Below are 26,833 nucleotides of genomic sequence, written 5' to 3'. Positions count from 1 at the left end.
GACACAAGCACACTTTTATTTCCATGCAACTCTCTGATTGGTCTGGTGTCTTGCCTCTGTTGCATTCACTGAACACGGGAAATTACAGTCCTGCCGTCCTTTCTAGTGTCTTGATGAGGTTCACGTAAAGCACGGTTAATGTATTATATTATTGAGGTAGAATTGTCCGGGGCTACAGAAAAAACATTTGGGGCAGGCCAAAATATTATTTTACCAACAATGTGGAATTTATTGGCTACATATTACACAGATTATGCACAGCGGGAGCAGCAATAACCGTCAAATAATAATTCAGACAGGGGAGCTCCGCACCCCCTGCCTGCCGCTAGGGGGTGCTGCAGCGCCCTCAGCACCCCCCTTCCCGCGCCCATGAGAGGCGGTATAGATCTTCAGTTCTGCTGGGTGCCTGCACATGAGGGGGTGAAAGGGAACGAGTGTGCTGACAAATGAGCAAAACGTGCACTACGAAAGGAAATAACATTACCAGTTCAACTTGGAAAAGGAGAAGTAAGCACTAATTAAGAAAAAAGGGATGGAGATCTGGCAGAAAAGGTGGGAGAAAGACCAGAAAGGCAGTTCAAAAGAAAATCACAATTAATATTTATAAAGAAAGAAACGGAATGGAGGAAATCATGATAGACTCAGACTGGATCACACAGCATTGAATGTTACTCTATGTCATGGGGAAAAGTAACAGTAAGTAACAGTGACAAGTGTAGGAACTGTGGAGTTAAAGAAAATGTGGAACATATCATATTACACTGCAACATGTACAAAACAGAGAGGGGAAAACTAAGAGACAGGGTCAGAGAGGCAGGAAGGGAGTGGAGCCTGATGGGGATACTGGGAACAGAAGGTGAGGGGGTAAGAGCTATCGGGAAGGCCATTCTTAAGTATTTGAGTGAAAAAGGATTGATTGGAATAATTTAAAACACCGTAAACACAGTGTTATAATTCCACAAGTGGTGATAGGATGATATGATGAGACACACTCTTGTACAGTAGGGGGCGGGCGGTATGCACCTTAAAGTTGTTTGCAATCCGCCCAAAAACCGAGAGAAGAAGAAGAAGAAGAACGATTATACATCCATGGAACGACCAGACCATGGACCAGACACATGGCAGCAACTTTCCCGCTGCTTCATTTATTTCTCCTGTTCAACAGGTTAGTAGTGTTTACACAGATTATGTCATATTTCGATCTAAGAAGTGTGTTTGAAACTGTTTTATGTGTAGTTTAATGTCATTCTGTGAGCTACGCCAGTAGAGTGTGGCTAATGGCGTCCGCTAGCTTCTTTAGCACAGGCTGTTGATCCCTGAATAACGTAGGGCTCTACTTACCATGTGTATGACTCCCGTGCACTAGTCTGGCTTACATTTCAAGTTTATTCTGTTTGTATAAATATGTCAAATGCTGGTCTGAGGTCATAATTGTTCATATTATTTAAATGCTAAAGCGCTAATGCTATGCTAATATTGTGCCTGTACAACATAGCCATGTTAAAGTGAGTACAGTCAACCGGGTTGTGTGTTATCTGTTATCACTGTATTATATACTGTAAATGAAAAAGGCTTTAATCCTTCATGAAAGTCATATGGCATGTGGATTTACGTCCATTTTTGTTTAGAGACAAATATGTCATACGGTTATTTTGATTTGCTAGATGTATGATTACATTCTCAGTTAGCTTCAGGCCTCACTGAGGCGAAGTATTGAGGTAGAAAGCTGGTGAAGCCATTTCCTGCCGTCACTATATTCTGTTTGCACAGATAATAAACTTGGTTGGCAAGAAGGAAGTCGTTTTCATTCAACACAACGCAGAGATACATCTGGCGTCAATCCAGACCGGTTACACAAAGAATTATTAGATAAATAGAGAAAACAGATATCATTTGTAAGTGAATTTATTAATATATTTAATACATTCTGGCTAGAACGACCACATTAACGGCAGTAACTTTCCCTCTGCTTCATTATTTTCTCCTGATCAACAGGCTTATTATCTGATTACCAGCTCTGCGCAGCGGACTTGTAACACTAGTAGCAGTGGAGATGGAGCAGCATCAGAACCTGGAGGCTTCTACTCTTCTGAAGAAGAAGAATACAGCAACAAGGATCCATTTGAAGATAGGTAAATGTAAATATTACAGTAATAGTGTACTTGCATTGTGTGGGTGTAAGGGTGTAACTTTGGTTTTAGAAGTGGGGGGGACACAAAACAGGGGGTCCTCCGCAATGAAACATTTTCTCAATTTAATTCCATTTCCTGCCTTTCTACAAATATATTAGGGATTATAGTGTTAACAAATCCAAGAAAAATGTGTAGTGTGTATATAATGAGTGTGCACACTTATCTAGTATCCTATCCATGTATACCTGTTTTATTTGTGATGACCTCACATCCTCTAGGGGGGCTACTAGTATATATTTCAATCATCAAAAATCCATCAGAATATGCTCACAAGCAATAACACATATTTGATCAACTCCTATCTTTATCTTACCTAGTCTGCCTTCTTTCTTTTTATTTATGCATATTTTACTAATCACTCCCCTTTCAAACTGTGTTTTTTATTTTGTACTGACCTATTGCACAGTGGAATGATTTATTAACTCATTTTATATACAACTAGGCCTGTCACGATAATTAATTGTGTTGGAGGATAAATGTTTCTGGAAATTATTGCGATAAACGATAATATTGTCGGCACCGTTTTAAGACCATTTTAGACATAATGAAAATATATAATAATAATTCAAGTCCATCCTTTCAAACATAACTTTTTATTGAACATTCAACATTGCAAATGAAATGTGAAATAATATAAAAATATATAAATGATATATAATAAATAGGGCCGGGACTCGATTAAAAAAATTAATCTAATTAATTAGAGGCTTTGTAATTAATTAATCGAAATTAATCGCATTTTTAATCACATAAATATTTGACCTGAGAACAGTGAGAAGCAATTTTTTCACATGGATTTTAGTATACCATTGAATAATGACTGAATACATAAGCTTAAGCAACAAAACATTGTTTATTTTTTTCAAGGTGGTACTTAACCAAGACCAACAGAAAAGTGCAATTTTTGCCATAAACAGGGTATATGCAGGAATCCTGAGGTCAAATGTAATACCTTTTAAGACCTTTTTTAAGACCCTTTCCATACATTTCAAGACCTCATCGCAACTTTGAGTTCTAACCGGTTACATTGGCAACACACTTTACCTCACATTTACTATATTGATTGTAAGATAGCAAAACTAAACAGAGTGCAGACAGACTACTGAAGCCTCCTTTCCACAGGAACTTCAACCTCTCTGTGAAGGTCAGGTTTAATGCAGTATGCTGCTTTTTTGCTTCTGTAGACTCTGTGCTCTTTCATTCCAGTAAAACTCCTCAGAAAACATTAGAAACCAGTATTTGACCAATAAACAAAACAATTGACAAAACTTTGAACTATGAAATATGTTAAACTTTGGTGAGCTTCAGCGGGGTAATGCCATATAGGAGCTCCCTCACAAATACCCAGGGGTTAAATTAGGCTGGGGCTGTCCGGGGCTAAGCCCTGGCACATAAGACGAAGCTCTGACGTCATCACCCTCACACATTTGTCATATGTTTACAAAAAAGGATATATATGTTAAGACTTTTCTCGTTCTTAATATAGACTATATTTAGGGTCTATATGTGTTGACTTTACTTTAAAATAGCAGATCTCTGTGACCGGATATAGTTTGGCTTAGACCCCGGCCCCACACGGTAAAACGCATACGCAAGCGCAAAAAAGGCTTCCGTTCACACGCATTCGATTCATTAACGTGTCCGTTCACACTAGACCACTGGAAATACTGGAAACGATGTAGTACATATGTCAGGCCTGTGAGTGGCGCTGCTGCCGCACAAAATACACCGAAAGCAGCGAAGAAGACCCCGGAGCATGGTTGCCATGGTTGCCCTTCTGTTTATTCTCCGCGGTGGACGGCGTGTTCTTCTGCTGTATCTCTCAGGTAGTCCACCAGCAGATGAAAAACACCCACCTCTCCGCCTCTTCCAAGGAACGAGGGGACCGTGCGGCAGTTTCCGTAAAAAAAATGTTCCGCCGGTCAACATGTCCGTTAAAGTTTAAATCTTCCGTACAAAATTAGGAAAGTGCCGGTCAGAGGTCTTCTTTGTTATTTATTGAGCTTTAAAACAAATTGATAACGACTCTGTTCTCTGTATAATAATATAATAATATTTAATAAACGGTGACTGCCTCTCTTTTTCTCCCCCTCTTCTGACAGCCCAGCAGCAATAGGAGACGTGGGGAGAGGGAGGCGGGCTCTTTCATCGTTATCAGAAAATTATCATATAGGGCACACACGGAGCCGTTGGACCCCCAGAGCGTTGCGTATGCCGGTCTACCCACCTTCGGACCCGTTACCGTAGTCGTTTATCCCCCCCCCCCCACACACACACAGAGCGGAGCAAGGCAAATAATAAGCAGCATTTTACGGCGCGGTATGCATGGGGCCGCCTTGTGGGGTTTCCCGACATGTCGTTTCAGTAAATTAAAGGGTGTTTCATGTTGTCGTTGCTGTGAACCTTCTTAATACCTTGGAAAATGCCGTTTAATACTTTTTAATACTTTTTAATAGCCTTAATTTTCGCTAAATTGATTTATCAACTTTTAATACTTTTTAAGACCCCGCGGACACCCTGATAAAGTGTAGCAATAGCATATTTAGGAATATAGTACATTTCAGAGATTCAGGTAGCCTATAGGTAGGTAGACCTTCTGTAAACTATAACACTTTGTTTTTTAAGTAAAACACAATACTTTCAAGTACATTCAGAACATTGGAAACCCTGACTATTAGAAAACATCTCGCTGTTGCTTCAGAGGCCATAACAGACTTTGTTGATTTACCAACAGTTGATTTAAAAAATCTAATCAATTTCAGTCCAACTCTCTCAATAACCTTGGCCAAAACAATAAACAGTTCAACATAAAGTGCCAGTTGCACCAACAACGTAATAAATAGTTCAACATAAAGTGTACCATTTAAAATAAAATAAAAAAGTGCCAGTGATTGACCTCAATCCCTCCTATTCTTCCAATATCCTGATGAAAAATAAAATCTCTCTGTTGCATAGGCCACTGTTTGATCAACGCGAATTGGGTGTGGGTCCTTGTACTCCGAGTCGGGCTAACATCCACGCTAGCTGCTATATGTTTTGCATTGAGGTGATACTTGAGGCTTGATGTGCTGCGGTGATATGCGAATTCCTTTTTGCATAATTTGCAGACAACCGTGCTCTTATTGACGCTTCCATCCGTCCGTTTTTTAAAACAAAATGTCCCATCCACGGGGCCAACCAAAGCGGTCTCATCAGCTTCTTCGTTCATGTTTGACTATTGTTCACTGTGGTTTGTTGTTGTCTGAAGTCATGAACGTTAGTTGGTGCTCCAGTATAATCGGTACCCCTGAAACTCATCCAGTGAGAAACGTTCCGCGGTGCAAAAATAAGTGCGATTAAAATGCATTAATTTTTGTGTAATTAATTCATCTTAATTAACGCGTTAAAGTCCCGGCCCTAATAATAAATACAACAAAATTAATTTATATATAGGCCTATATATATATATATATATATATATATATATATATATATATATATATATAATGTGTGCTCATATTTATTTATTTATTTATTTATATATATATATATATATATATATATATATATATATATATATATATATATATATATATATATATATATATATATATAAATAAATAAATAAATAAGAGCACACATTATCTCACGAGCAAAAAAACCCTCCTTAAAACAACAGTCAAGTGTACAGTCCACTGTTAAAGACCCAGATGCCTCAACAGGCCATATCCAAATCTGTTTTTCTAAGTTTTCGAGCAAGGAACACCAACATGTTTGCATTGTCGGGCGGGGGCTTTCCATTTCCAGCTGCCGTGTTTGCTCCCAGCTGGGAAAACGGAATGGGGTGGTTGTGTTTTAGGTGGTTTAAAATGCGTGGTATTGCCTGTTACGATATCTGAGAGGACCCAAACGCAGGACACGGCAGAGTGTTCAAAAAGGGTTTATTAGTGAACAAAAGCAGGGTGTCCGCGCGGTAGTAAAAGGTAGTAAAAAGAATCTACCCAAATTAAGGCCCTTGAAAGGTAGTAAAAGGTAACAAACGCAATTTGACTTGGTAGTAATTTTTTTAAAACTCTGCCTCAATATATAATGAGTTTCCATTGTTTGCTTATTATTTGTGTCTGCATGTTTGAATTTCATCTAGCCTACGTAGTTTAAAAATATATACGGTGCTAACAGGACCTGAGTGAGGCGTAGTTGATAGCAATGACGTAGAGGTAACCTGTGTGGACTTCATAGCCTATCAGCGACGCTTACAACATTTTCCGCCTTTTTCCAACAATTGGCGTTAGCAGAGCCGCCTTTTGCCACAGTTGCAGTCTACTTTTTCTGATGTTAGCAAATTCGAGCAAATTTAGTGTGAAATGGGGAAGTGCAAGTTTTCGCAATTATGGGTTGATGACCCCTTATATAAAGACTGGCTTAAACCCGTCATAGGAAATGACCGTGAAGCATTTTGCAGTGTCTGCAAAAAAACTATAAATGTTACCTGGAACGGCATTACTGCTATCAAGTCCCACAGTGGATCGGCTATACACCAGCAGCGGCTTCGGGTGAGGGGGGGACAGCTGCCGATTTCGTTGTTTTGCGATGCTAGCAGCAGCACCACACAGATCGCGGCAGATCATGCCAACTTATCAGCAACAGTCGCACCACCTCGGCAGCAAACCAGTGCCACCAGCACCACCACGGCTGCGATAGCCAAACAGCAGACGTTACCGCCACAAACATCAGCCCTCAGGGCTGAGGTTCTCTGGTGCCTGAACACAGCAGCTAACCATCATTCATTCAATTCGAATGAGGGCATTGGGGAATTGTTCGAAAACATGTTCACTGACTCCGACATAGCCAAAAGTTTTGTTTGTGGCAAAGATAAGACATCGTATATCCTTGGATTTGGCATTGCTCCACATTTTAAGAAGCTTCTTATAAATAGCATCAATGCTTCTGGGCCATATGTTGTCATGTTTGACGAGTCTCTGAACCAGTCCGCCAAGAAGAAGCAAATGGATATTCACGTTCGGTTCTGGAGAGATGACCGCGTGACGTCTTCATATTTTGGGTCACAGTTTCTTGGACATGCAAGGGCTGAAGACTTGCTGCAAAGCATTAAAGTGAGTTGATATTTTCTTGTTTGTTCTTTCTTATTGTCGTTATATGCCCATTTGAAAATGTTTATGTCATAGTTAGCCTAAGCTTTAGCCTACACGACGTGTGTGTCGGGTGTGTTTTGTGACCCTGCAAGGCGATATCAGTCGCTTTGCGCTCAATGCTATTTTGAGAAAATCCACGGTAAACAAACATCCGGGTTAAAATGTTGAATTTCATGTTTTCGCATAATTTGACAGTATACAGTCTACATATCATTTCATATCGTGGACAAATCACGGAAAAACATACGTTTTGACTGTTAAGCCCGGTGAAGATGCAACACATTAGCAGTCATACCATTTGTCAACGCCGCTTAAAAAGGTGATTTTCTCCTCTTCTAGCATTATCATGACAGGAGAACCATGCCACTTTGGATACAGTTATCTTAACGATTGTTCTAGCAATAGCCTCAATATACATATCGTTGGAAAGCTTAGTTTATGGCCGTTCATATGAGAACAATAACTTAGTTTTGTACATTTTACCAAAGCGACTGGTTTCGCCTTGCAGGGTCACATTTTGATGAAGGATTTGGTTAATATTTCTGAAAGATGCATACTGGTACTACAAAGGGGGAAACACGTTTGACTTATACTTACTGGCACTGTATTTACTGTCTATCTATTGTCTATTTTATGAATAACCAAAAACCACAGGACAGATTAAAATTTTCAATAAACTTTGTTTTTTGTGACAATTCACAGGAATGTGTTGCACAACTCAACTTGAGACACCTGCTGTCTGTCAGTATGGATGGCCCAAATGTCAACTTCAAGCTGCTGAAGCTCCTTCAGAACGAACATTCAGAGCTTCATGGGGATGCACAACTCATCAGTGTTGGCAGTTGTGGCTTGCACACCCTCCACAATGCCATGAAGGCAGGATTCGCAACATGGCAGGTAGACAAACTGTTGCGAGCTATGCACTACATCTTCCACAATGTTCCTGCCCGTAGAGAAGATTACACCGCCACCACAGGATCTTCTACCTTTCCCCGATCTTTCTGTGGCCACAGATGGGTGGAAAATGTCCCTGTGGCTGAGAGAGCTGTCGACATTTGGCCTGTGCTTTTAACATATGTTGATGCTGTTCAGAAGAAAAAGGTGACAAACCCAAACACGGCGTCATATGATATCATTTTGGCAGCACGGGATGATAATTTGATAATTCCAAAGCTCCAGTTCTTCTTGTCAGTTGCACGAAGCTTCAACCCCTTCCTGACCAAATATCAGACCGACGAGCCTGTGCTGCCCTTTTTTGCTAAAGATCTGAAAGAACTCCTGATGGTAAGAAATGTAATTCCTGTAGAGTAACTGTCTTTATTTGAATGTGATTAAACTGTATCAGTTGACAGGTGTGACTTGATTGCTAACAGTTTTTGTTGTTCTTTTAAGGCTTTACTGCGGCGATTTGTTAAAAGGGAACTTATACAGGACCGAAGCCCACTGCAACTTATCACAATCCAGGTGTCTGAGGAGAAGAACTGGGTGGCTCTGAAAAATGTGGACATCGGCCTGGGTGCTGAATCTGCCATCAAGGTAATTACTGCAGATACTTTCAATGTCATACATGAAATGTGCTGTCGGCACAAATAAATAGTTACTTCGAACTATTAGGGTAGAAAATGAATGAGTAACATTGGGCATTATTTAACCACCTCTGTGGTAAGCAATATAGCTATCGTAATTGTGTGGTTGTTAATGGTTATCTTTCAAACTTCAGTGGTCTTCACCACCAGGCCTTTGGCATTGAGGCTTAAACTGAACCACAGCCATGAGGATATACCAAACCTCTTTCTCACTCTGGTTAAATTGTTAGGATTGTTTTAAATGTGTAACTTGTCATAGTTTAATTTCCAATCATAGCAGTGAATGTTTATGCATCCTGAACTCATCCTGAACTATACTCACATATCCCATCACTCCCCCACCCACCCACCCACCCACACACACACACACACCCACACCCACACACACACACACACACACACACACACACACACACACACACACACACACACACACACACACACACACACACACACACCCAGAGAGCAGACAACCAACATCTTTTCCCCACAGGTTTTACACAAGTATCTCTATATATGTGACAAATAAATATCCTTGTATGAACATTAATGTTCTCTATTTGTTAGGCCCTTCAGAGCAAACCAGGAGGCAAGATAGGGGAGCTCTCTCTGCTAACCTTCAGGAAAGAATGTTTGCAGTGCCTTGTTAAGGTTGTCATGAAATTGCAAGACAAATCCCCCCTAAAGGTTCCAATGGTTAGGCACATTGCATGCCTTGATCCCACACAAATCCACCAAGAACCGGAGTGGTGCATCAAGCAAATGAAGAGTGTAGTGCAGACATTCCTTCAGGGAAAGAGATTGACAGGTGGCATTCCAGCTGGTAAGAAAAAATACAGTATGTCTAGGGACAGGGAAGGTCATTCAAATGAAGGCCATGTTCTAAGGGTGTTCTACTTTGAAATGTACTTAAATGTCATTAATGATTATGTTTTTGTCAATATTGTAGGTGATGTTATCATTCAACAGTTCGAATCGTTGACCTCTCTGGAAGGACGGGATGAACGTTTCCTGGCTTTCAAGCCACTGAAGGACCGCCTTGATGTGTTCTTCTACACAACCCTCAGCAGGCCTTACCCTGACTTGCTGCAGTTTTGCCAGAGTCTCCTCCTTCTTTCCCATGGCCAAGCCACTGTGGAAAGAGGATTTTCAGTGAACAAAGAGGTGGAGACATGCAATCTCCATGACCGCACACTGGAATCACTGAGACTAGTTTGTGACAGGATCAACAGTTGTGGTGGTGTTTTGAAAGTGCCCCTCACAAAGGAGCTCCTTGCCTCTGCCTCATCAGCTAGATCCCAGTACAGACTGTACCTTGACAGTGAAAAGAAAAAGAGAGAGAGTGCTGCCCATGCTCTGAGGAGGAAGGCAGTGGAGGAGGAGCTTCTGGACCTCAGAAGACAGGAAGAGGTACTTCGCCGTGTTTGTCACTCACTGGAAAAGGACGCGGACAAGTTGGCCGAGCAGGCTGAGGGAAAGGCTGGGTCCAAAATGGCTGAACTGATAATCAAGTCCAATACCCTTCGCAGAAGGCAGAAAGAAAAAAAAGAAGAGCTCTGCAAATTGGAGAAAATAATTGAAGATAAGTCCTCACAACTGAGACTTCTGTGACTGTACACCCCTCACAGTTATTGTTTTAAATGTTTCTCTTAGATACAATGTAGATTGCAACAACTGCACACAGGCACACCCACAGACGAATGCAGGCACACGCACACACAAACACACACACACGTACACCCCTACAGTTATTGTTTTAAATGATTCACTTAGATACAATGTAGATTGCAACAACAACAACATCCATACAAAGGCGCACCCACAGACATGTGCATACATGCACTCCTCACACACGTTATTGTGTTTAAATATGGTGAATGTTATATTGAAGCAGATCTTTGAAAGCTGTAGTCCTCAGAGCATATTGTTCATTAAAGTTATTTATTTGATTTTTTTTCATTAATACGCATTATTAATACGCACCAGTAACTGCTTAAGTAAGTGTGTGTGTGTGTGTGTGTGTGTGTGTGTGTGTGTGTGTGTGTGTGTGTGTGTGTGTGTGTGTGAGAATGCGTGTTTGTGAGAGAATGCGTGTTTGTGAGTAAGTGTGTGTGATGTGACACTTTATTATTAATATTTATGGTTGTTAAGTGATATATGTGTTTAAGAAGTGTCAAGGTTATTACTCACTTTATTAGGGCTAAGGGTCAACTCAACACTACAAAAAAAAACACAATTGACAATGACAATACTTAATGATCACAATTAAACATTAGTGTACCTGATATGTATGACGGGTGTGACAGTGTCACACTAATACCTTATAATTAGTAGTCCAAAAAGGGCTGCTGCTTGATGTCGTGTTGGTAGTAAAAAATATTGTGGAGGTAGTAAAAAAGGTAGTAAAAGGTAGTAAATTCATCTCTATGAATCCTGCAGATACCCTGAAAAGGTGCGGGAAGGATAATCCGGCAGGAGTGGCGAGGAAGTGGAGGCTGGTGACGACAACACGGCGGTCAGAGAATGATCCTGGAGCACAGGAAGAAAACACGTTAGCGTCAGAACATCCAGAAATAAGGTAGCTGATAATGCTGAGTAGCCTGGAGGTTTACCACTGTGGTTTAACAACGATCTGGCGCCGACAGGTTGTGGAGCCTCTGCTGATATGCCGTTGTAGATGGCTGATGAGAATCAGGTGTGAGGGTGAACAGCTGATTGCAGCAGGTGAGCCGGGAGCCAGAGTGACAGCCACCACGCCCACACAACAGGCAAAGGGAAAACATCCCCAAGGAGGCGGCTGGAAATGGACAGCCACCACATTGCCTGCTTTTGTCGCTACCTTTTTTAAACCAATGCGACACACCGCCCGGCTCATTCAAGTCCGTAGGTTCGCCTCGTTGATTTGGTTTGAATCCAAAATACTGCCACACCGGAGAATCGAGATGTGTGGTTAGGTTTTGTAACCAATTCCATTTCACTTTAAATTCCCCGCGAGTAAGTCACATGTTGTCTCCCGCTTGTCGCTATATTATTAATTTGGCTGCGACGCTGCTGCACGTGCACACGGAGTGCCCTGACCTGGCTGTGTGTCAGCCCCGCCCGTCACAGCGCGCCTGGCAGCCACAGTGCTCCAGGCTAAAATGCTGGTCACATCTTTATGTAAACGGCAATTTATCGAGCTCAGAAAAGTTATCGAGTCCATTTTTATTTATCGTACGATAAGTCAATTTATCGATTATCGCGACAGGCCTATATACAACTAATATTACATATATGGAAATAGTTGTTTACAAAGATGACCAAACCATTTGAGACCCACTGAGATAACGTAGACTAAAGATTACAATCTAATAGTCCTTTACCTCCCTGAGCTGACCTTATCTCTCTCAGTCCCACAGGAGAGAGCTCTCCCTCTCCTTATTGTTGAAACAGCTTCTAATCTCCGTTAGCTCCGAGCTAGCACCAAATACTAACAATGTCTCTCTTTCTATCTCTCACACGCTCCTCCTCCTCCTCCTCCTCCTCCTCCTCCTGAGAGAGAGAGAATTTTATTTTTAGTTGTGCATTGTTATTTGTGCTTGAGAAACATTCCACTTGAACTTTATTTTAACAAACTTAGTAGTAATTATTGTCCTATATATTTGTTCAGATTTCACAGCTGCCTGGGCCTAGCAGCAACAAGAACCTCCATTTGTCCCTGCCCCCAGGTCAAGATCTACCGTGGCTCAAGGGCCTTCACCAGAGCCATCACCACCAAGGACCAGAGGACCATCATCACTACAGTGGCCTCCATCTCCATCTGCCACAAGATTAAGATACACCTCGGTACAAAGGCCTCCATCACAGCCATCACGATCAACCCATCCAGCAAAGAAGTCTCGCCTAGCAGACGTACCTCCCACACGGCTACCAGCATCAACCTGGGACAATCACACCTACCTCCCTCCGACACAGCCACCAGCAGCCCATGCACCATCACCTACACAGCAGCCAGACCCCCTGTCCTGGAAGACAGACAAAGACCATGACACTGCTCCCCCTGTCTTTACATTTATAATGAATAGTTGGTTGAAAAAGTTCTGATATTGTAAATATTGAGATTTTACAGTTTAAATAGTTGGTTGAAAAAAAAGTTCTAATGCTCAATTTGTATTTGTACACATCACATGAACCTTGGTATGGAATATGAAGTCATGAATCAGTCCTGATGTAACTTTTCTGTGGTGAAAGCAGAGGGATGGAACTATTTTACACATGAATAACCTTTCATTTAATCTATATAGGCCTATAGTGTAATTCATATAATTATTTCACTACTTTTGTAAACCAAATCTAAAACGCCCCAAAAAATAGACGAGATGAGTAAATGTGTTTTCACAAGAGTTTTTAGGTTTTCCAAAAATCGGATTTCTCATTTTCAGCTAAGTATCTCATAAGACAGTGCTCTAAGGTGAGTGACTTGCATCTCTAGCAAGACCAGAGTGTCCTGAATATTTCGATAAGTAACATAATGGTCATAAGAAGTACATTTAAAAGGTGATTTAAGGAGACGTCTACATATCGAGAAAATACCCTTATACTCCAGAGGGTTAAGGAAAAGCGTAAGGCAATTGTATTTTTTATATATATATATATTTTATATTGTTTGATTTATTCAAAGGAAAATTAATACTTGGTCCCCTGAATCTGGAATAATATACAATTTACAGCAAAGCCTAAAAACTTCAGGAACTTTTCATCTACAGATTGCTTTGGTCTGGCTTTACTCTTCACTGATTGGTTACAGACACTTTAAACTTAGTGGCTATGGAAATCAGAAGGAGGGGCTCATTATCATATTAAAAACCGCACGTATATACGCGCGTTTTTCGCGCGAATATACGCGCGTTTCTAGACGCGTCAAGAACACGCTTTGTACGCGCGAAAAACGGGTGAATGGTGGCACTTTAGGCTTTCCATACATAAAATCACATTTTCCGCTTGTGTGTAGCTTGTTTTGCGCGCTAGAATATTGACCCAAATCTGACTCCATAGTTTAATATCAGCGCGGCCGCGGTCAGATCAAAATGCCGTTGGGTCTGCTGCGTCATGCATTACTGATACGTCCCGTTCACAGTGAAAAGTCCCCAAACTCGCGCCGAGTAAATTGCAGACAGACAGCAGAACTTCTAGGATTAATTGTATATTTCGGATGGATATATTTTTTCTTAACCGCCCTCGCATTGAGGTACAAGTCGAACAGGTGCCAGAGTCACACGACCCACCTGAAGAGTGAATAGTGAGTTTTGAATATATTTTGTAATAATGGGTCATTTGAAAAAAGTGTTTTATATGATAATAAAGCAGGATGAAATGACTGAGGGGGCGATTTTCTTTTCACAACAACGAAAAATACTGGCAATGTAATGAATTGACACACCAAGCTTTTTTCCTTCTCACTGCTCTACAGTCTCTTTGCTTCTTTATTTTTATTCCGGATTTACCTCTCATTCTGTTCTTTTCCTCTGATCTTTAATAACAGATAGTATATAGTTGATAGATATATGGCTGCATTTATAAATTCATAGGCTCTATAATTATACCATAACCTTTTCTCCTCTATCCCTTACCTCGTCTTCCTATACAGATATACTTACTTACTTACTATCTACTATAGTCATGTCAGGATTAAAGACAAATTATTTCCAGGATTGAAAGTTCAAATCAAGGCCTAAAACCTGGCATCTCATAAGAAAGTGACTAATATATAAACCAAATGTAATATTGGATAAAATAGTACACCAAATGGACAGACACAGATTAAAAATACAAATATAGTCCCCTGGTTTATCTCTAGAGTCTAACTACCATGAGAAAAAATCAAATCAATTTTCCAAAATCCGTCACTAGATGTCGCTCATTGTACCAATATGGTTTATATAATACACAACATATTATTATCATAGTAAAAGGGCTCACTTTGGCAAAAACCTGATCCATACAGGCATCCCTAAATAATAACAAGTAACCATCATGTGTGGTGCTATCTGTAGTTTCCTGTCTTATTTGTTGTTGATTTCATATTGTTTTCACAGAGCTGTGCAAATGAATGTCCCCCTGGGGACAATAAATCTAAACTAATGTACTATTCAATCCCACACATGACGATTGAGAACAGACATGTAACTTACCTCGTTTAAAGCATTTTTGTTGTAATACTACGGATTTAGTTGACACTACTAGCCGAGTTTCTTTTGTCCAATATCTCGCAGACAGGTACATTGAATTAGATGTTGAAGAAGAAGAAGAAGAAGAAGAAGAGGTAGTAGGAGAAGAAATACGCTAACGCTACAAAAGGCACAACACTGTTACTCTGCTTTTACTGACGACATGTAACATTTTATTTCACCTTGCTCTATGTTTTTTAACACACATTCAAAATCGGGAACATTTTCGGGAGTTTCAACCGGGTGCCGGCCACCAAAAAAAAGGGGACTTTGCCCGGAAAACGGGGACGTTTTGGTCACCCATCCGACTGTGTTTACAGCTAAGCACACACGCTAACATTAAGACTACAAGCTCACTTGGGGTTGAGTCTTTTTTTACACGTTGCTTGACTGCCCGCCCACATATCTGATCCAAACATAGTAACGTGTATTGGGGAAGATAATTATTTAAAGTTATTATTGAATAATTGTGACATTTATTGTACTTTTTGATGAATGAATGATGCTCAAGGTGAGGGGGCAAAGAATACAACTGAGGGGGCAATGCCCCCTTTTGCCCCCTCGTGGCGCCGGGCCTGACCTGGTGGTTAAAGCACGTTATTGAATTGTATTATTTTATTATTAGATATTAATAGGAGGATGTGCAAAACAGACAAACCAATAAGGCTTAATTTAAACATTAAAGAGTACTTTAGATTAAGGTCTTCTTTTGAATAAGAAAAAAGCTTTGGGGATATAGAAGAAGAATATGGAGGGATGAAACCCTCTTTAATGGTCACACATGCAGAGCACACAGCACACACAGTGACATTTGTATCTACAGATAAATATTAAGGCTGACAAAGTACTTAACGTCTAATATATTGCTTTCCTGCAATGTTAACTATGTTTAAGCACTTATTTGTTTATTATTTGTTTATTATTACACTGATATTATACATATGCATTTGTACTCTTATAAGATGTATGTAGATAGTATGAGAAATGTGCAGAATGACAGTTTAATGGTGGAGGTATACACACATATTGATAGATGTCTTGTAATGCACTGTTGAGGAACCTGCGAGCCAAGTTTTTCGTTCATTGCATAACTACACCGTATAATATGTCAATAAACGTTAGCTTAGAAAATCTTGAAAGGGGCGTGCAAATTACTCATTATATACAGTCTTTAATTAACTATTAGTAGAGAATAACGAGTAATGAATATACTTTATAGGGATCCTATTAATATCTAATAATAAAATAATGAAATTCAATAACGTTCTTCAACCACCAGGTGTCCCTTTCTATCAGCTCTGCACCGTTATGGAGTAAATACAGCCTATCTACCAATTGGATCAATATAAAAGTCAGCCGAATTAGTGTTGATACTGCAAGGAGACGTATTGTGTGAAAAGAAATGTAAGATGTTGTTTAATTGCTTATGTATTTATGATCCACGTCACGTTTTCAGTTTTGGCGGCAGTTCTCCTGTTTGTCTAGAAGTCTTCTCAGCAGGGCTCTATAAATAGAGAATTACGGCAGATATGTCATACTTAATGCAGCCGAACCGTGTATTACAATGCCGTTATGTGATGACTTTCAAAGAGAAAAGCAAGCACACTCGGAATAAAGTATTATTTTATTTTTAAACAAACGTTTTCAGATTTCACATCCCACAAACACCAAATCCCAGCATGCATTGCGGCTAAACCATCCAATCATCGAACTGAGGATCTTGCCTACCTCTGTAACCGGTTTCGTTTATCACCGATGTATTTTGTTATACACACATTCCTTCACATTTTAATTTGCATTAAAGTATTTTGTGAGGCCTTCTAACATGTTTTTAAATATAACTACGGTTGTAGTTGAAGAGTTTGTAAATTAACATGAACCGAAGCTGTTGCCTGGCTACTCAATCGCACAACGTCACGTCCGTTAATTCCACATCCACACCTATGATCCACACGCATGGATTAAAATTGATTTAATACATTAATGTAGCCTTTGTTTCTTCTAAAAGAGGTGTCGACCAGCTGGGGAAACAAGAAAATCGGCGTAATCGAGTGTGACTATTAAAAAATAAATCATTACGTCGGGGTAGCATTTGCTTGGCATTTCCGGTTATTTCTCCACTGGTTAACGTGGGTTAACAATACCGTGTAACTGTCACGTTTGAAGGGACGAAATCGTGACATCTTCACATCTCCCAGCATGGTAAATCGTCACATGTTCACGTCTTGCCGTGATACCTGGTTGGACAAAACAGTTGTATCTGTGTTTGAAAAGTCTTGTTCCAGACACTCAATAGATTGATTTAGATATGTGCTAATACACCCAAGGGAGGGGGCTTATCTCAGGCTTTAAAGAGGCCCTATTATGCTTTTTTGTGTTTTACTTCCTGTCGTGTGTATGTAATGTAAGTTTGTGTGCATGTAAATGGTCTGCAAAGGCTAAGATCACCCCCACCGCCTGAAATTCCTTCAATGGACTCCTTTGTTTTTTTCCGTACATAGTGATATCACTATTTATCATTTGCACTTATATCGGCGATCCTATTGGCTCACGCTGCGAAACATTGTACATTTCGTACATTGGGCAGGACATCTCTGAGCGGTTGACAAATTACAACAGAGCTGGCCAGCTAACCAATCAGAGCAGACTGGGCTCTGGTTTCAGACAGAGGGTGAAAAGAGGTGCTGCAGCACAGGCAGTATGAGAAAAAGAAAGAGCCTTTTTCCTGATTAAAAGACACAATGTTTGCATTTCTGTATTCACGGGCCAGCACGGGGACATTATTGTGCTGTAAAAGAAAACGGACAAACACCAACTGCTGACACAAAGTTGGAAACTATTATTTTTGGAAAGGTCATTGTGTGTTGTAGCATTCAAATGTACCTTAATTGGAACCAAGAGGCACACCCAGACCAAAAATATACTTTCGCCAAGTAGTGTGTATAAAACATTTGAAACTACACTTTAAGCCTGTAGTTGTTGTTTTTCAAATATAGAAATTAAATCAGGGTTTTGTTATTTAAAGACTCAAAAAGTAAGCGTGGAAAGACAGGCCATTGTAAAATGAACCAACATTCAACAAAAAGGAAATTTTGTTATCTTAACATTTTTGTGATTTCTGTGAACAGGCTTCAAGCTTTAGTATTACTCACACTGTATTTAGCACATCTTCAACATCCATTCCCATCTGCTGTTGTGCAGTCTTTTGAAAAAGATTTGAAACCCCTGCAGCTTTAGGGTTTCTGTTAAACGTCACAAAGCGGACACAGGAAACTGATTTCCAATACTCTCGGTCAATACACAGCAGGACAAAAACTCAAATGCTCGACACAAGATATGACAGGCTTCAAAAGGCCTGTAGACATTTGTTCTTCAATAAATAATGTCTCCAAAGGACAAATTTGCACACAAAATAAATGTAAAAGAAGCCTAGCATCATGCTTCCTGCTGTATTGTAGGCATTTCCTGCTCTGATCCCTGATATACACAACGGCCCAGTGTTTCTCTGCTCATATGTTATTTAACACTTTAGCACTGAGTTCTATAACTGTAGCACAGGCAGCAGCCAGTTCTGTCTGACAGCTCTGTAGCACTGTGTGGTGAACAGCAGCAGAACTGATTACCTGTCACGATGCTGACTGTCGTGATAAAGTGATGCATCACTGTCACAATGATTTCTGATTGTGACGCTGTATGTGGAGTCTACTTCTTTTGACTCAGCTTTCACAACTTTTAAAGAGTAGCTAAAAATGCTAAATGCAAGATGTATTATTGAATTCAGAGGCAGTTTGTAGGAAGAGTCTCTGTCTGTGTTACAGAACAATGCACAGTACATTTCAAAATATAACATTTTTAAATACCCTTCCTTGTTCTGAAGATAATCTGTAAAGACCCTGCCATCAAATGTGCAGGGAAAAGAGGTTGGATAGAATATTAGAGACATGAGAATTAAATATGAAACCTTTTTGTTTACTTATTCAAGGAGAGACACTACAGGTAGATCTAGTTAAAGACTACAATAATACTGTTGATACAACCATAAAAGCAGAGGTGGGAGAAGTACTCAGATCTTGTACTTAAGTAAAATAAGTAGTACCAGAGTGTAGGAATACTCTGTTACAAGTAAAAGTCCTGCATTCAAAAGATTACTCAAGTAAAAGTGCAAAAGTATTGGCATCAAAATATACTGGTACCAGAAGTACTTAAAGACTAGTTAGTAACTTAGTAACTAATTATCAGGTGTGTCTAAAGTCTGATTTAAGATGTAGCAGAACGAAAGTACACGATTTACCTCTGACTTGTAGTGGAGTAGATGTACAAAGTAGCATAAAATGGAAATATTACTAGTACTTGAGTAACGTTTCAGAAATGTGATTTAATGCTATGTATTGCTGAATTCATATCAGAAATCTACAGAATCAAATAGAGATTGTAGTACAACAAACAAAATGGACGCAGGATTTGCCCCAAACACAGATAGATCAATGCTGAAAGGGACAGATCACATTACATTACATGTCACTTGTTGGACACTTTTATCCAAAGTGACTTACATGTACATACTCAATACTGTGGGCAATCCCCACAGGAGCAATTTGGAGTGAATTGTCTTGCCCAGGGACACAACGACATGCTGACTGCAGTGGGGTTTGAGCCTGTGCCCCCCTGATCCCAACACCAAGGCTCTATCCACTGCGCCACACGCGATCACAAAGTGTTGTAAAGGTATATGTATCAATTTACATGTTGGTAACAATGGGACAAAGTATGATAACTCCAAGAGAGAGAAATGATCCAGTTGTATTCCACAGGGCTGATCAGGGGAAGAGGAAACAGGTGAGCATGTGGATGAGGACATCAGGTGAGTGGAGTAGGTGGAAAGTCTGAGGGCATCTGGTGGACACACAGAAGATAGCAATGAACAGATATGCAGTATATGGTGTGGGGCAAAGTGGGAACGTGGCTGGTGGGGAGAGAAAAGAGAAGAGCGGACACTTAAGAGAGTAATTCATCCTGAGTGGGACATGAAGGGGGATCCCTTAAATTCATTCCATCCAATGGTTCTTGAGATATTTCAGTCTGAATGAACCTGGCAATGCTATCCATGCTGCTAGATTTAACACAGTTACACAGATTTGTCTTGTTGTTATTTCATACACAGATAACTGTATATATGCACATTAAATCAATATAAACTAGGCTCTGTGTGGGTTGTCTTAGCTGTGTTTCTGACTAAAGAGACCCTGAGGCTCTTACAAAAGTGCAATAGGGATGGATTTTAGTCTCATATAAAGATTTTAGCCATTACCTTGGCAACTAACCTTGAGAGAAAAGTAAAAATATCCATTATTGGAATTACAATGGCTGGCTAGAGGAAGAACTGAGTGAAGAATCTGCACATTGTGGCCGTTTCTCGATCTCGAGAAAACAAGCCAATATTTCAAGGATGCTACGTCATTGAGTGCCACCGAAGGACTGTTCCAATCTCCAGCATACTTGGAATTCCACCGAGGCCGCGTCCTTGGTCTGGGGGTAATTTCGAGGCTGCACATGGGTAGACTTCGCGTCCTTAAAATCCCCACAATGCTTTGCGCACGGACCAATTTCCCCAAATCTGTGGCGGAAAATGTAAGGCGGGGCCTCTCATATGACGCACGCACACCTGCACACTTGCTAGCCTGTTCCACTCTTCGTTTTCCGAATGCCAGGAAGGATTCTTGCCTAGCTTCTGAAGCAAGTGACTCGGAAGACATCTGCTACCAAGCAAGCACCTTCGCGATTGAGAAACGGCCTATGTCTCCCCTAGCCTCCAATGCATGTGACACGTGAAGTGTACTATATCTGTCAGCAGTTATTTAAGAAATCTCCAGAAATGCCACTGCAGATAAACCCATGAAAAACTCTGGAATATTATTATTATTATTATCTGGAAATTGTAGATGGGAAGGGTCTTGTGACGGGCCTGTAATGATTTCCAATATTTTCAGAGCTGCTTCGCCTCTGGTTAAAATCATTTTATCCTTTGCTTTTGTGCGGTTTCTGTCTTTTTCTCTGTAGATCTTTGAAAAATAATGGTCTTGTTTGATCTATGCTGTGTCTGTATAACCTCAAGCCAATGAGAAAAAAACACATTCACCTTGATAAGAAAGTTCTTGAAGTGTAAATGATGTTTGGGTAGAGGGCAGAAGGGAGAGAAAATGATGAAAGAAGCGGTGGAAATGCAGCAACACTCTGCTTTATGTTGAGTAGATTTACTGGCTGTTTTCCCCCTCTGCTGCAGTGTGTTTGCACAACTCATATGCTGCGATGCTAACCTGCAATACTAACCACCATTTCTGTGTTTGTTACTGCCTGAAATGACGGGTCCTTTGAGATCGGCATTGAGATGCAATATTGAGATAAAGCCTAGAAATATCCATGACCTACCCGTGCATGACTACCCCAGCTATGACTCATCATTTAACCCGCTAATTGAGTTTGTACTGACTTGGACCGGTGCCTGATGATTAACAGGACACGGAGTCTGCCAAAAAATGCAAAAAAAGAAAAGCAGACACGGGCTGGAGATTATTTATAATGAAGAGGTAGAACTTCCTGTGAGTTATTGCTGGGTGATCAGCAGGTGCTCTGTGTTTTGGGACAAAAAGAAAAGGAAGAACCGACGATTCAAGCCAAAGCCAAACTGAAGAGGACTTTTTTTCATATTTAAAAGGTTGAAAAAATGTTTGCAGCAACAATTACTTAAAAATAACACTTATCAAGATAGGTGGCAGTTGTTAATATTTTCTGTAAATAAATAATTTCCGCTCTAGCCGCAATTTGTCTCTGCTAATGTGTACAACATATCGCAGCATCTATCCTTTAACCTGTCGTTGTTTTTTGACCCTTTGCAGACCATTTACATGCACAAAAACTATAGAGGAGGCCATCAGGAGGACCTCTGGGTGCTCCACAGAGACGGCAGCGGCTACACAGAGTGGGAATGATGTGCCCATTTAAGAAAAATCCAAGTTAAAGGTTTAAAAATAATCCAAGTCAAAAGGTTTAAAAATAACAACATTAACGTTAACATTAATGTCTTTATGATCTTAAAAGAATCGTCCAAAACGTATTGTTTCATTTTTAAAGTTATTTTCTGTGAGAGCTGTTATCTGTAGTTTAAAAAATAGACAAAACAAAAGGTAATAGTGCATGGACTATCTCATTTGGAGCTATATTGAGTACTCTTTTTTACAATGTTTGTTCATGGTAATAAAAAGCATGTTTACCAGTGTGGCACACTGATATGTTTTTTATAGGTTTTCTTTACAACAATGGAGCTCTGTGGCACAGAGGGAGAATATATGTACGTACGGTTTTGATACACATACAATACTTGTGAGATGATACATTCATTGTTGATTTTGGAAAATATGGACTTATGTATGTCTTATCCAATAAAATACAAATTATAATGTTTTTACAGGTATGTCGACTACAACATCATCCGCTCCTCTCTCTGAACAGGAGACAATCCAGGCTGTTGACACTGATGGAGATGCATCGACTACAGAGGTGAAGAGGCATTTATATTATTTTACACTCTCTGCTGCACTGACTGGGAACCACCACTAAGGGTCAGTAGTTAGTCACTCTTTATGTCTGAGGGTAACAATGCTCACTTCCATCAGGTTTAACCAAAGGTGAGAGAAGGGTTAAAAGTTAAAAGTACCAGAGTGTAGTAATACTCTGTTACAATGAAAAGTCCTGCATTGAAAATGTTAAAAGTATATACGCCAGGGGCGGTTCTACAGGGTGGCACGGGGTGGCAGCTGCCACCTCAGAAAAATGCCTTGCCACCCTAGTTGCCACCATAAATGTAGGCAATTATTTATTAATAATATATTTTTTAATGTTGATTATAAATGTTGGTGACATTTCTCCATAGTTTGTGTAAACGTTTTACTCAACAGTTTAGAATTAACTCCCCCCCCCTAAATAAAGAAAACAAAAGGTTGCACCCACCAGGGGGAAATCGTGTCAGGTTCGTCGTCTCGCTCATTGACGTCTACTAGTGCTGTTGCACCCTTCTAGAAAAAGTCCACGGAGTCGGTCGGAGTGACAGTTGGCCCCAGCAACTGAAGGTGGATCAGCTTCCCCTTGGAGCATTTCCCCTTTGACTAGTTTTGTTTTTACTAAGGACGAGAGTGTCACGATCTGTCTGTGTTTTGTCTTGTCTTTTTCTGTCTTTGGTTTCCTGTTTCATTTTGAAAAGTGTTCACACCCTGTCTTGCCTGTTGCTTTCTGTCCGTGTTCTATATCGTATAAGGCAGTGACCACCAACTGGCGGCCTGCGGGCCACATCCGGCTCGCCAGACATTCTCATCCGGCCTGCACGACGGGGGTGACTGTGGCGTTTGCGGAGTGGTTAGTGCGTTCGCTCCCCACCCATTTTTTACAACGTCTCGTGAGTAAGGTGCAGTACCGGAGTCCAACAGAGAAGCAGCAGCTGCGGGACAGTAGACTGCCGACTGCGAAACCTTCCCTGCCTTGAAGAAGAAGTGATCCTTCGTTGTGAAGAGTCTGCTTTGTGCGCTCGGCACCGCAGCAGCAGCCCCGCTGCGACAGAGTCCAACAGAGAGGCTGGAGCTGCGGGACAGTAGCCTAGAAGCAGGGTTGGGTTGTAACGGAATACATGTAACGGAATACATGTAACGGCGTTACGTGATCAGAATACAAAAATCAAGTAGGCTAACTGTATTCAGCTGGCGTTACATTTGAAAAACGAGTAGCCTAATCTGATTACAGTTACTTTCATAAACCTGAAGTGAATACATTTTGGAATACTTATTGGAATTATTGGTGGAAAAGTTTCCTCAAAAAATGTAATATTCATTACCGGCAGAACTGTGTACACACTGCACAGCGCTGCAGCATGTCTGTGAGCGAGAGAGAGATGCAGCGTGTCTGTCAGGCCCCGCCCCCGCACGCAGATGAGAGAGGGAGAGAGATCAATTTTAAAATATATTGAAAGTTAGAAACGGAGATGGTTATATAAAATGTGTAAGATAACGTTTATGTAGCATTTATTTATTGTCGAAATGATGACATTTCATAACGGGATCAAATCAAAGTGAATGGCCTGCTGCTGCTGAATGCATGGGGCAAGTGACTGGAAACAGTTTTAAAAGTTATTACATCGTTTCAGATAATAAATAATAATGATAATTCATTCTATTTAGGGGCGCCTTTCAAAGCACCCAAGGACACCTTACAATTCATAACATATTCTAAGGAAAGGTTTTAAGACAGTACAAAGAATGCAGTCCAAGTGATGTTTTTTATGTGGGGTGCACATGAGAGGGAGCTGTCCAGAATGACACCAAAATGTTGTGTTTGAGTTCTTGATAGGCCATTAAAAACAGTAAAATAAGTGTCTCCTGTTCACCAAAACATACCCATCTGTTATGGAAAAAGAAAGTATGCCAAAAGTATTCTAAAAGTAATCTGAATACGTTTTTTAAGACACGTAACTGTAACTGTATTCTGATTACTTTCAGAGCATATATTCAGTATTCAGTAACTGATTGCATTTACAAAATGTAATCCCTCCCCGGTCAACAACTTCAAAATTCTGGGCTATATAAAAATTGCTGGCCTGCAATAGTGTCTATTGGATAAATGTTGGCCCTTGGACAAATGTAGTTGGTGATCCCTGGTATAAGGCTTCGCCCTCTAAGGCTACCGCTATTGGGTAATCCCCACTGCACGTGTGCAGCACTGACAGACTTAATCCACGCCCACCTATGACGTGGGCCCCACCTCCGGGCTCACTTCCGTATAAATAGGAAGTAGACCCTACAATCCACTCCCACTTTTCTTCAGCACCGTTGCAGAAGCATTGTCAATCAAACAAGTTATTTTAAGAGCTACTTACTGAAAAGCAAACATTCCTCCTAAAAAGCTTTGTTTTTCTGGTAAGATGGAGACTGGGCAGGAAAGTCAAGGTTGTGTCAGGGATTGCCTCGGATGCGGGTCGGGCTACATTATGAGCTTTGACAGGCACTCACAGTGTGAATCCTGCCTGGGAATAGAGCATACGAATGCTGCTCTCACTCCCGGGGTATCATGCTCGCATTGTGTCCGTCTCCCGCTGGCCCTCAGACAGCAGAGAGCGGAGGCTCTCGCTGCTGGGGCTGCCGAGGACGATTAGCCAGTCCAGGAGGAGTACTCCGGGGACAAAGCCCTTGACTTCCTGGATCCGGATGGCGGGCACGAGTCGGACGACTACGTCCCCTCCATTCAGGGATCACCGGGTGATTCCCCCATCATCTCTCCCCTCCGGACGGAGGAGACAGATATGGGGCCCGTTGTAGGTCCGGTGTACGATCCAGTGATCCCTATCTCCGCCACCACGGCGTTGCCGTCGATTGGCGGGATTCTCCTGGAACTCCCAGAGATTATATCTAAGGCGGCCGCCTGGAGAAATCTCCCCGTTCCCCTAGCTCAGGAGAGCTCGCCTCCGGATGATCTGTCCGGGGTGTTCTCCCGGGTACACAGGGTCAGGAGTGACCCGATCTGGCCACGCTTCCCGGCCATAAGGAAGTACCAGGAGGGGGCGGCGGCGGACCCTGGAGCAATGAAGGCTCCGATAGGGACATACGTGCCCCTCACAAGAGTGGAGGGATTCACGGATGTGGGTTTCCCGGCCGTGCCTCCTCTAGAGCCGAACCTCACACTGTTCTTTGGGGCTAGGCAGACCAGCACGGTTACCGGACGGCAACCCATGTTGGCTGCCACCAAAGATCGGTTTGTCGCCCGACAGACTGACCGCATGCACCAGTGTGCGTTTCAGGCGTCAGCGGCGGCGAACAACATAGCGTTGCTGTCAAACTCCATGATGGAAATGTCCGAACCGTCAAAGACTATGTCTTCAGTGGAGGCTGAGGAGATAAGTAAGGCGGCCAGTACTGCACTTACCCTGTGCGCAGCAATCGCAGTCTCGCAGGCGCGGATTGCGACGTGAGCAACACAGGTCCACCGGTATCCCTGGCTACAGCAGGGGAATATACCGGAGGGTGCAGGAAAGGATCTGCTGGAGGCCCCAATCAGCCCGGACGGACTGTTTGGACCACAGTTCCACACCATGGTGGAGACTATGAAGTCTGCAGCAGAGCAGGCAGACTTCATAGTCTCGCTAGCTGGCTTCAGGACAAACGTCCTCAGCGACCGCAGCGACAGCAACGACAGCAACGACAGCAACGACAGCACCCGCAGCCCCCGCAACAGTCTCAACGGGGGCAGCGCGGGCAGCGGCGAGAGCAGCAACGGCGTCACAATCGCCCTTCGGCAGCTGCAGGGGCTCCGTCCCAGGTCTCCGCTCCTCCGCCACAGAGAGAGGATCTGCAGGCGGCGAGTCGGAGGGGAATGAAGAACCCCCGCTCCTGGTCTGCTCCTCCGAGAGAACCTCTGAGCAAACAGAACCGAAGATGACTCTTTGGGGGGCTTATGTGGGAAGAGAGAATTGTTAATAAAAATGACTCAAATCTCAACAGTGTGTCCGTAGCAACTGTGTCTCACATCTCCCCCACACTAGTCAGGCCGGCTGCCATTAATCTATTGGTTAAAAGGCAGGAGTTGTTGCATAATCCATCTGTTTTTAACCTGCCGGTTAATAGACAGGGGGACTCGCCGTTTGAGCCAGCTGTTTCTAATCTGTCGTTTAGCAAACAGCAAGG

At 41.6% G+C, this 26,833-nt stretch overlaps 2 protein-coding genes across 2 annotated transcripts; both read left to right on the top strand.

The window, feature by feature from the left end:
- The first annotated feature begins 426 nt into the window (after positions 1-426).
- LOC307025017 (uncharacterized protein) lies at positions 427-14,277 on the top strand. The gene is made up of 3 exons (XM_079659600.1): positions 427-1,165; positions 1,996-2,132; positions 12,560-14,277. The coding sequence occupies exons 1-3, from the start codon at positions 1,106-1,108 to the stop codon at positions 12,936-12,938; spliced, it is 576 nt and encodes a 191-aa protein (XP_079515726.1). The 5' UTR covers positions 427-1,105; the 3' UTR covers positions 12,939-14,277.
- LOC307025421 (uncharacterized protein) lies at positions 6,451-10,859 on the top strand. The gene is made up of 5 exons (XM_079660068.1): positions 6,451-7,285; positions 8,027-8,608; positions 8,717-8,860; positions 9,478-9,733; positions 9,860-10,859. The coding sequence occupies exons 1-5, from the start codon at positions 6,536-6,538 to the stop codon at positions 10,519-10,521; spliced, it is 2,394 nt and encodes a 797-aa protein (XP_079516194.1). The 5' UTR covers positions 6,451-6,535; the 3' UTR covers positions 10,522-10,859.
- Positions 14,278-26,833: the final 12,556 nt, after the last annotated feature.

The sequence above is a fragment of the Notothenia rossii genome, assembly GCF_949606895.1.
Source record: "Notothenia rossii genome assembly, chromosome: 11".
NCBI lineage: Eukaryota > Metazoa > Chordata > Actinopteri > Perciformes > Nototheniidae > Notothenia > Notothenia rossii.
This window is presented reverse-complemented; position numbering and strand designations above follow the sequence as displayed.